The sequence below is a fragment of the Syzygium oleosum genome, unplaced genomic scaffold (assembly GCF_021117445.2).
Source record: "Syzygium oleosum isolate NSW1041296 unplaced genomic scaffold, Sole_v2.1 Sole_v2.03, whole genome shotgun sequence".
Lineage (NCBI taxonomy): Eukaryota > Viridiplantae > Streptophyta > Magnoliopsida > Myrtales > Myrtaceae > Syzygium > Syzygium oleosum.
In genome coordinates, this window is record NW_026607487.1 from 12977035 (window position 1) to 12988754 (window position 11720).

The 11720-nt window shown below is 40.0% G+C and overlaps 1 protein-coding gene across 3 annotated transcripts; it reads right to left on the reverse strand.

Moving 5' to 3' along the window:
- Positions 1–2103: 2103 nt before the first annotated feature.
- Positions 2104–10026, reverse strand: LOC115670636 (probable RNA-dependent RNA polymerase 1). 3 transcript variants are annotated; one of them, XM_056309075.1, is made up of 6 exons: positions 9986–10009; positions 9821–9889; positions 7370–7907; positions 5163–7039; positions 4127–4277; positions 2104–3107 (listed from the first exon to the last, which is right to left on the reverse strand). In XM_056309075.1, exons 3-6 carry the CDS (start codon positions 7886–7888, stop codon positions 2307–2309), a joined length of 3348 nt encoding a protein of 1115 aa, XP_056165050.1. In that variant the 5' UTR covers positions 7889–7907; positions 9821–9889; positions 9986–10009; the 3' UTR covers positions 2104–2306. The 3 variants fall into 3 exon arrangements, with proteins under 3 accessions (XP_056165050.1, XP_030447806.1, XP_030447805.1); XM_030591946.2 differs by having other exon boundaries at positions 9821–10026; XM_030591945.2 differs by lacking the exons at positions 9821–9889; positions 9986–10009 and adding an exon at positions 8046–8765.
- Between the last annotated feature and the right edge of the window lie 1694 nt (positions 10027–11720).

Here is an 11720-nt window from a genome sequence, read left to right on the forward strand (position 1 = left end):
ACTTTCTTCATTGCCGAATCGCTAATCCTTGAAACATAAGCACTCCATACTTAAAAAGCAAGTAGCACAAATTAACTTCACGGACAGTAACGATAATCGGCTTAGCTAACTGTGGATTTTGGAGGAAAAAAATGAAATACGTTTCTGTACTAAGCCGAGGCCCGAGGGCTAGGATTCGAGGTTTCTAGTTGAGCTCGAACTGCTCGCTCTGTTGATTCATCTTGATGTTTGGTTTGCCAAAATTTGCTTGGCCTGCTCAGTGAAAGTGATTGATACTTAGGATCAACAGCAACCTTAGTTATGCATATAAAGTCGCCCAGCAAGTTAATACGTACATAACAGTTCGTCGAAAAAGATACATGAGGAAGCTGACACCGAGATTGCAGCAGCTCTTTTTATTTTATTTTATATTTTACCTCCCCTTTTAACCAAAAATGAAGCTGTTTAAATCCAGTCACTAAAATCAATTATCCAGAGGGGGCAAAACAACATCCTGTATGGGCGCAAGCTTTGCTTGCCCCCCATACTCTTCGGGTAAGACTTCGCCGCCAATTTCCTTGATGAGGTCTTCTCGTTCATCTTCATTGCTCACAATCACGATCTGCAGAATTTATTTCAGGATAATGGATCAAGATTAGAAGGAGATACTAGACAAGCAAGAGTGGTGAAGTAGATATTGTTTAAAATGATTTATCATCAGGTGCCCCTCACACTCATATTCCTTCTTCAGTTTTTTGGCAGATGTGGGGAGATCAAAACAGGAGAGCCTATGAAGGAGAGGCATCCTCAGTTTTTGTAACTATTGAACAATCGGTTCAAAATGCGACATTTTCGCATAGAGGAAAATTACTCATTGATGCAAATGCTTTGATTGACATTGTAGATGTTTCGTCTTGTGATTGAGCTCTTTGTTTATTGGTTAAGCTCTTTTTGTATATGTGCTTGCACTCCCTTGGTGCCCCATAGCAATACTATCTTCCTATCAAGAAAACAAAAAGGTGTGGAAGATGGATAAATCATGTCAGGCCAAAATTTGAATAATGTGCAAAATGAGAGAAATTATGCATCGAATGTTCTGAATAATTATTTGCAGAGGCAAAACAAGTGCACCTTTTCCGGCGTTGCCTTCTCAAGGAAGCGAGAAATTTTCCAAACACTGACAAAGAACCGTGGCATATATTTCAGAATGAAGAGCTTGGGGGAAAAGTGCCAAAAAATCCTAAACCTTTTGCATTGGTGCCAATTTAGTCCTAAACATATATTTCAGAATGAAGAGCTTGGCCATGCGCTCAGGATAGTAAGCCTGCGTAATAAGAAGCTCGTGATTCAAAGGAGCGTCAACATCAAGGCATCGAATTTTTAGTGGTAGAACCATTCGCTAAAGAATAATGTCTACATCTTGTCCAACTGATGCTTCATCCCAGACATGGAATACAATATGGAGTTAGTATAATTATTGTCAATCTTTTGTTAGACAGGTTTCACTTTACCCAACAAGCTTTTGTCTTTGAATCAAACAACTACACAAACTTTAACTTGACATCACTGAGGTCTGTCCACATACTGGTTTGAGTTGGTTTCATGATCGACCTTCTGGCTGCAATTTCAACCCAGTCGACGACTTCTTACTTGCAGCAATTGAATCTAACATACCCTTAGAGGTTGATCCTATTGAGAAAACCTCCTAATAGACTTTGAAGTTAACAAAACTATTCATGTGTTTTGTAAGTCTGATAAATGCCTTTAAATATTTTATTTAAGGAGATTATTCTTGGAAGAGAAGGTATGGCAATCTTAATTTTATTCAAGTTCAGATTGCGAAAATTACTTCAAGTTAAAAGGTCAACATTTCCATTTCAATATCAATCGCTCGTTAGAGTCAAATGAGTTCCTTATGGAATGCTTCACAAGAGATTCAAACCCTATCCTGCAGTCCTAGAGAGAAACTAAAGAAATGAACAATGAATATTTCAAGAATTCTGGTAAAGAAATCCAAAGGGGGGACAAAGAACTTCGACTTGAAAGAATATGGCGACATGCATGCCATTTTCATTGTATAGACTAGCACCGACATTGGATCGTTTGCCTGCATAACTATGACACTGGAATAAAAAGTAGTTCCTTATATATATTCACACATAAAAGCAATATACAACAGTACCAAAATAGTTAAAGATCGACATATGCCATAAGAGCATGTCCGTCGAACTTACATGACAACTAATGCAAATCATTTTTCTTCACAGAGAAGACATACACCTAAGATATGCTTGAACGCTTCAGAGAATTTAACTCAGAATCTGCAGTCAAATGCTGATTTCTGCTAACTTCTCTATTGAAGCTCTCTCTCTCTTTATGTGAAGAAGCTTGTCATAAACACACCACGGAAAACTTAGGAAATGATCTTCACGAGCCTCCTCCTTGTAGCGGCCCCAGAAATTCGGGTGGTAGGTGACATGATACCAAGCTGATGCCTTCGCATATATATTAACACCGCCAGAAGCTGATCCTGACTCCGTATCATTGAACCATGACCTGGCTTCCTTTCTCAAAGACCTCGCAGCAGAATTTACACCTTCCAGGTCTCTTTTTTTATCAAAATATTTCGACTTCGTCAGGATATTCCCACTCATCATTTCAGCCTCGGTTTTGATGTCATAATTATGCATCAACCTCCTCAATTTGCAGTCATACTCAAGTTTGTAATGAAAGGCTTCCGTGACATAGTCCTCAAAGCCTTCTATTTCCATTCTACGATCGTAGGAGCTCAGAGCAACTTCCCTCGTGAAGGAATTTATGGAATTGGTATGAGGTGCGATCCCCTTGACCTCTCTGTAAAGCTTCCCAATCACATGCTGAGACTCGTAGGTGTACTTATCAGACTTTTCCAAAAAGTCTGGGTATTCTCGAACACGCAGATGACACGGAATTTTAGCGGGAACACCAGTTTTTGGGAAGTCAACTGCTATGGAAAATAACTTCGCAAGCTCAGTACATGATTTGCTGCACGCCATCCTTGGCTCCTTATCTGCGAACACTGTGTGAGAGTTTGCAATAACCCCTAAACTATTGTTGACCATGTAATCTGCGAAGTACTCCACGACCTCCTGGATGGTAGAACATTAAATTGGGATGGCATGAGTTTTTTAGTTAACCACAGAGAAGGTATATATATCAGCAGAAGACGCTAATAAATGAAGTTCCTCGTGAAACTGATATAGAGATGTCAAATGAGAAAGAGTTTGCAAGCAAATTTTGAAGAGGTACGCTACGGTACAGAAGGGCACTTTCTTTAACAAGTTAAAGAACTATAAGGTTCACATGCTGAGCAACAAGAATTACGCTATGCTAATAAACAGACTAGATGCTCAATTATCCGCCTTGTAACGAACATTGCCAAATGAGTTCCCCAATAAATTGAATTAAACAGAGCCCTATGATCTAGCTTTCAAGTATCTCATTCCTTCATAAACTATGAAGGGATCTTGTGATGTCTGATACTTGTGCATCTACTGGTTTCCCTGATAGATTACTTACATGGTTGCACGTAGAAACTATCCATTCGGAAGTACCAGAACAGAGCCTATTCCATTCTACATATTGTATTTTAGGATTACAAATATATTTTAAGAATTACAAGATGGAGAACCGAAAGGGAAGAAACATGGAATGTCAATGCCAAAGATGACAACTATCTGTACTAATTTGAAAAGTTCAATTTGCTAAGCCATGACAAGGTATTCCTTTCCAATTGCGTAAATTGAAGATGTCCTCAGTCCACATAATTACGGTCCAGTTACAGCAATGATGGCGTATCTATTTAATAACTGGTAAGGACATCCAACTCAGGTTTTTATCAAAATTTCTGTTCATATTGCTTGTCAAAAGAATACGATATCTGGGTAAAACAAGACCACACTAAATTACCATTGCAACTGTTCTTTAAAAGCCATTGATCTCATTCAACAGCCTCATATAAGATGTTTTGCATATAAGCATATTACTCAAACAATATGAATGCAAACTACAATCAGTGTGGTCCTCTCAAAGATAATGTTTAACGGGCAAGCACGCCTGTACCATCAGAGATAATAGGTGTAGCAGTTTGTTAGTGGCCAATGAGTACCTCAATGGTGACATCATGATCAAGAGTTACAGTAGGTGCTGGGGTATAATCCATGGGTTGACACCAACGAGGAGGAATCAGATCAGGATCCCAACAAACAAAGTAGAGATCCCCGTCCAGATCACTTCCCGAACATTCATTCGGATGTGGCCTGGAGATTAGTAGCAAAATATCAGAAAAACATGTAGATTATGCGTAAATGGTATCTGGTACGGGGCAGGAACTTGCATGAACAAACAGGGAAATTAAATCTAGATCTGTTCTATGATTGCTCATAACTATGAAATCTTACCATCTAAAATCAAAAGAAAAAGTAAGAGAGTCCAGCGAGTCCGGATAAATTAATCTTTTTGGTATCTATTATGTAAATAACATGAGAGCTACAATGATAATCACGAGTGAAGAAATATGTCAAATTCTACTTATAGCCAAAGATGCCAGTTGACCAACCAGGGAAAAAAATAGAGTCGACAGGTAATCTGATCATGATTTTATCTAGTTACATATGGTTGTCAAAGATTAATGATATGGGTTTGTTCGTACAAAATCTTTTGTGCAGAAGTCCACATATTGTTTGTACGAATCCCCAGTTACATGAATGTTTCTATCTATATAAATAGTTAAAAACATGACCAAACAAAGAAAATACTGGTACGTCTTTCAGTTCATTCACACGCTGAATACTCAGTCCTTGATAGCTTTGACAAAATCTTTCTCATAAAAATTTCTGTACATTGTCAACGCCACCTTGGTATCTTTATGAACAAACTAGTGCACTCTCCATCTTTTTACAAAATTATCACAACTACCCAATAAACCCACTATGGTAAGGTTGGCTGAGGTTTTTTTTTTTTTTTTTTTTTGGGGCAAACGGTTGGCTGAGAGTCTTGAGACCCAAGGTTTGAAAAAGTGAAAGAAAAAACAAAACAGAGAGATATGAATCCAGACTCAGCTGCCTAAAATGTTACTCGGTGGGAATGAGAAGAACTGACATAGTAAGAAAATGAGTACCAGCAGTAAAAGGGAAAAAATTTACCTCTTTCCTTTCTGAGGAAAAACAATGCAATCAACCATATGGTGCAGAGAGGGAACATCAACAGCCTTTAAGACACGGACATCTCCAGGATGCAGGCAAGGGTTTTTCGCAACCACCAACTTTCCCCGAAAGATAACGGTGTCGAGGGGTGACTCATTTCTGCTCGACTTTAGCATGGTTCTGCTTCTCATCTGCAAATTTCTAACTCTAGAGAGTTGTACGAACACCTGACCATATTCCAAAGTCCTTGTTTCATCCAAACATCCCATCATCGATCTTCCATTTGGCACAAAGATCCTTGCTTTGGTACGCAAGTCAAGCAACTTCGATGCACAGAATGTTCGAAGCATCATTGATAGAAAGGGTTCCACATCTGGGTCATAACCACAGAGAAGCATTTCTAGAAGAACCTTCGTATTCTCTCCTGGAGACATAAGCTCCAGTGCTTGCTGCGCCACCAGACGATCCGTTAATATATCATCCAGTTGACGTAGCGCCTCTCTTTGCTTCCTTTCAAAAATATGATCCATGACTCCAAGAGTAGACAAAAGAGTAATAATCTGCCGATTAAGAAAGCAAGGCTGATACCTGCTCCATGCTAAAACATCTAGTTTTGTATTTGATGATTCGTATTTGAGCATGCTGCTTCTTAATGATAATTTTTTTGATGAAGTTGGATCCACTGCCACAACACCTTTGAACCCACCATATCGAATCTGAAATGCAGATGGGGTTGAAATTGTAAGACCACATTTTCTAGCCACTTGCACAGCAAATTGGTGAGATATTTTCCCAATACCATCAGAGAAAACATATTTAATTCCACTCCTTTTGGTTTCCACATCTGGTATCCTTTCAACTTCATCTTTCCTGACGCTGAGAGTTTCTGTTGATGAACTGAAGGACTGACCGAGTCTGGCAGCATATTTTGCCACATTTCGTATCTTACGAAAATCCCCCATCCACTCCCTTATATCTGCTGCAGTAAGCCCTTCCCTTGAAGCAAACATCCAAACAGAACTTTCCCGTAATTGACTTGTCGAAAAGGCAAGAAACTCAAACCTCTTATCACCAATAACAATTCCATCTCTCAATGTTGAGACTATCCTCTTATAAATTCCGCTTCGCCTTTCATCATTTTCAGAGTTTGGCGGAGACCAATTCGTTGAATAAATTTTGTCGAGTTCCTCATCAACAAAAGAAACACGGAGAAAATTATCAATATCGCCAGGATAGTTCCGCAGCACCCGATTCGAAACATTCACTTCTGGACCACAGAAATACATCTTAGAAGGAGTTACTTGAACCCTACGCACATACATCAACCCATCATCTAAAGAAAGTGTGCCAGCTGTAGGTTTATGGTCAGAACTCAAAAACTGCCGATACTGATCCTCGAGCCAAGTTACAGGACGGTAACAGCAATCTTTTCGACGACCCAGTCTTTCCAAAGCATGTTCTATGCAAGCAACATTCATGTCCATTCTTCTCGGATCAACCAGCCGGAAAAATTTTGAATCCAGAGCCGGCCAGGGTAGATACCCATGCTGAACCAAAGAGCAGACCTTGAACAAGATTCCATATGGCAAGGCAACTTCAGCAGGAGGAAGCACAACGGGTACAAGATCTGAACGATAAGAACAAGGAGGGGCACTTTTCAGGGTCAGCTGCCCACTCTGTTCTTTGTAGCTAACAAGATGCTTATCAAAATCAGGAAGCTGATGACGATGCCGAAGTTCCAAACACAAGGAGGAAGATTGGCCAATACAGAATGATGGGGTAAAATCAACTTCCCGAACCCATTGGTCATCAGGAGCTGCCATAAAATATTTGAGAGTGGAGGAATCTTTTTCATAGATCCGAGGGGCACCTAGTAACTGGTGAAATAAGACCACAGCGTAGAAAAGAAAAAATTAGTAGTGTCCAGCTTGACGGGCATATAAAACCAATATGCTATTTCAGAGGAAAATTGCTGCTCTACCAATTATATGGGTATTGGGGAAGTTCATAAATCAAACATCATAGAAAGAGTATCATCCTCGAAGAAGTAAAACAGCAGGTCTTTTATATATTGTGATTCACTACAACCTGCACTGTTTTAGGCCCTCCTACCGCATATGATTCATCAACATATCCTCTACGGACAAGAACATAGCAATTCGATGTAATGGCTTAAAAACTTTAAGCATTAAGTTGAAGCATCAAACCTGAATGACTAGATACTTCAGAGTTTGACCACGTGGTTGGTGCAGCTGAATCTGCCCAATATTCTCATAGGAGAGCTCAAGCTTGTGGTCCACAAAATTATAGGTTAAAAAGAACAACAATTTTCTCATGCCAAATCCAAATTTTACGGAGGCATTTGGGCTCTCCCACAAGGCAGTGAATATATCCTCAGAAGTCTGACATCCAAAATGCAGAGTTACATTATCCAGGCAGTGCTGAAAGACCTTGGGATTTGGAACAATATCAGAATCTCGTTCCCTAGCCTTCAAATATGAATCACCATACCAGATATCCTTACTATTAGCGAGAGAAATAATATCTTCGCCATCACCTTTAGCAGTAAATTGAACATGCGCGCATGTTCTTTGCTCTCCAACTCCAGGTTTCGGAATTTCCACTGCATAAACAGTCATTTTGCCAAGATACTGCTCCAGAAAATCCTTGACTTCTTCTGCACTAATGGGTGAGGGGAACCCGTACAACTGAATAGTCCTACCCATGCTACCTCAAAGACTTTAACTGCATTTTAAAAAAAAGAATGAAGTTAACTTAAAGACATAACATGGATATTGCCACCAGGCAATGCTCATAAAGATGACAGATTGAGTTCCACATAACCAGAACAAAAGACTCGAACTACGCAATCTCAAGTCTTACCTCCGTAACTATTTGCAGGTACATCTAGGCACATTTTCAAGAACAAAAACTAGACGTGGTCAAAAGTGCCTATTCACAACTCATCAGCTAGCAACCACCTCATAACAATGCGGGAACTCGACGGCTGCCAAGTCAAAGCAGATGTTCTCTGATTCATCACTAGCGTCTAGCTCCGTCTCTCCCTCGCCGGAACGACTCGACTACGCCCACACGGCGGCCGCGCGCATCTTCGACCGAACTAAGAAACGCGAGAGCGTCTTAGCAAAGCAGGACAGCCGGAGGAGGCCTTTTCAAAAACAACTACGACCGATCGGAATAAGAAAACTTCGATCCAAAGAAAGGCGAGGCATGATGAACACAGAGATGAACAAAATCTGAGAGTTTCAAAATCCAAGTCAACAGAGCGACTGTGGCGATCATGGAAGTCGTCTTCTTACGTGGAATCGGCATCCGCAGCCGATGCACCGGACGCGGCAGTCCATCTCCGGCGGCTCCGTCGTGGCCAAAGCCATGACAGAAGTAGGAGAGAGAGAGAGAGATTTCGGGCTCTTCAGTACCGTAATGGGAGTTTGACCACCGTCAACGCCGGAGTTGGAAGATAAAAGAAGAACGTTGAGCAGCGCGACTGGCAGTCGCTCGGACTGTCACAGCCGCGTCGTCTCACGCGCCGCCGTGGAATTTTACTTTATATGTTTTTACAATTTAGAAAGTACTGATGCTAGTAATTTTTTGCATCGTTAAAAATATTCAAGATCTTAAATTTGAAAAAGAGTAATGCTAGATTTATTGGATTGGAGGCATATTAACTTTAGCATGCTAATGTTGACGTCGCCATGACACGTCCCCCGTGGACGTATAAACGGAAAAAAAAAATGAAAATCATAAAAATGAATTTTAGAAAAAAAAAATTAGAATCACGGGAAAGAAAATTCAACTCCGGAATAAAGAATTTATTTCTCAACTCCAAATTGCAAAAATCACCAAATATAATCACAGGCTAAGAACAACATTGGAAAATAAGAAAGCTTGAATCAACAAACAAACAGTCGAAAGTCAAAAACTCCGCAAAATAACCGGATTTCGACAATGTATCAAAATAAATTAAGTCGGACATGTTAATGAAATCGGTCGGACTGGACTTACTTTACACGGGCTAAAATTCAATCTAAAAAATGAGAAGCGAACATCGGACATATTTGAAAAAGAAAAACTCTTGAGGAAGAGATGGAGAAGAGATCAAAAAATGCTTTTCTTTTTCGATAGCTGAACTCAAAATAAGTTCACCGTAAATTCGACATTAAACAGAGGCCCAGTTTCAAACCTATCCTTCTCCGTCTTATCATGGTTGTTTTCTATGCTGTGTGGTTTTGTCCTATGAATGTTTGTTTGCTCACCATATACACAACATTAATTAGACTAGGTTTGCTGCAACTAAGTATAATGGACCTATAGAATGGAATGCCTTTGGGAGTATAATGACATTACAGAACTTTGGACCAAGAACACGGAAACAAGAGCACACGAGAGAATTCAACTCGCGCAATCACGCATCAAGTACGGACCCGTGCGACGTGCAGAGACTCATTTGGGGTTGAAGACGGCGGCGGTGGATCAAACATAACAAGAACACGCGCCTCCCGAGCATCACATCGCTAACCATTACAGGACTCGCAGATGCGACCCAGATGAGAAGAGAGAAAGAGAGAGAGAGAGAGAGATGATCCGATGATGTGGGAGTGAGTGCGTGAAGGGGAAAGAGAGATTGGGGGACTCACCACGACGGAGGATCGACAGAAATGCGCCAAAATGCTTGCTTGGATGTTGCAGCAGAGAGTGAGCGTTGCCTGAAGGTGGGAGAAGGGAGACCTATTTATAAGCTGGAAAAAGAACAGGGAAATCAGAAGAGAGGGTTGTCTGTCAACTCTAGTCAACAATCCCACCTTCCGAAGTTTCTCTCTCTCTCTTCCCTTCCCACCTTCAGAAGTTCTTTTCTTCTCTTTCTTTCTCCCTGGGGAGAAAAGATTCCAACTTCAGAAGTCTCTCTCTCTCTCCCTCTCTCTTTTCCCATGGGCTGTGATTCAGTCCATCGCAGGAATTTCCAGTCCTGCTGTGTCTACTTTTGTGTGTACGTATAATATGTGCTGAGGAAAAACATGTACAAGAACGAGAGATGATTTCGAAGACAGCAAGATCATCAAAATGTCTATATATTCCAACCTATACAGACGATGACCGCTTATAAGTCTATCGGTGTGGGCAAATTTGAAACAATTTATGTCGACTTCATTAATACCTTGAGATTTCTTAATACAAATCTCGATCTTTATTGGGCTATTAGCGAATGAAGACAATGTGAATCGAGGGATTATCGAATTACTGTATATCTATTTTCCGAATCTTCTACATTTTTTTATACTGTCTTGCTTATTTCATGTAAATACAAAGTTTTGTACTTATCACAGCTTTGCTTGTATACCTCAATCTCCACCATCTACGCTCTGTGACCACCAAAAGAAAGCTCAAAAGGTCAGGTCAACCAATTCACCCTCTCTAAGCCCATCCGAGGATTGCCATTGGCGGGCTTTTGTCATCTGGTCGAATCTCTGAGAGATGCAGCATTTTCATTGGCGTGTCTGATCAGTGCCACCAAAAACATGGCTGGAGTCACGTGCCCTTTAGCTTCTTCATGGTGGGGAAACTAAAAACAAGAGGAGTGGGGAATGGTTAGTGTGACCCACATCATTTGGGTACACTATATCTTTTTCTTCTTTTTTGACTTGGGCATGCTTTGTTTATTAATTATCCCTTATGGGAGAAATCAAACTATGACGTGGCCGATGGAGCAAGGACTTCATATGGGAGTCCCATGATGGTACACCATGGCAATTAGGAGTAACCGAAGAAGGCGACTACCTCATCCAGTGAAAAGAAAGCTGATGTCCTTTTCCTCAGTACCCTTCTCGTCGGTATAACAATTCATTCCGGTCTATACATGTTTGCTTCTTTTGGTCGAAATTCCGAGAAACGACATTACTCCATAGTAGAGAGATTTACATAACTTATCCGCCACAGCCGATACAAGATCTAAGAATTTTCATCACTTGACAAAGATCGATATGATCAATTGAGGTTCTAATGTTTAACACGATGGAATTAAGTTCAACAAATAACCACCCATTTACGCCATGCGACTAATTTGAAGATAGAGTCCTCCCCGGCATGTTGAATATATACCAAGCTCATGATGCAAATGGACAGTCTGTAAAGAGATGGTCTCTACATGTTAAAGTATAGAAGAGGTAAGGGATAATAACACAAATAGTCCATGAACTTTGATTTAATGTATAATATGGCTCTTGGACTTTTAATTTGTTTAATGTAGTCTATGAACTTTAACATAATGTTCAATATGGTCCATGAACTTTTAATTTGTTCAATGCCTTACCTAGATTTTTTGGTACATGTTCAATGTAGTCATTGAACTATATGAAAATGTTCAATGTAGTCCCTGAACTTAAATTAATTGAAGGACTATATTGAACATTTTCATAAAATTCATGGACTAAATTGAACATATACCAAAAGTTTAGGGATGACATTGAATGAACTAAAAATTCAGGGACCACATGCACATTGGGTTAAAGTTCATGGACTACATTTAACAAAATAAAAATT

Coding starts and splice junctions, on each gene's coding strand:
- LOC115670636 (XM_030591946.2), bottom strand. CDS start 7,888: ATGGGTAGGACTATTCAGTTGTACGGGTTCCCCTCACCCATTAGTGCA. Junction 4,278..5,162: donor TTTCCTCAGAAAGGAAAGAG/GTAAATTTTTTC, acceptor ACTAATCTCCAG/GCCACATCCGAATGAATGTT. Junction 3,108..4,126: donor ATCATGATGTCACCATTGAG/GTACTCATTGGC, acceptor TCTACCATCCAG/GAGGTCGTGGAGTACTTCGC.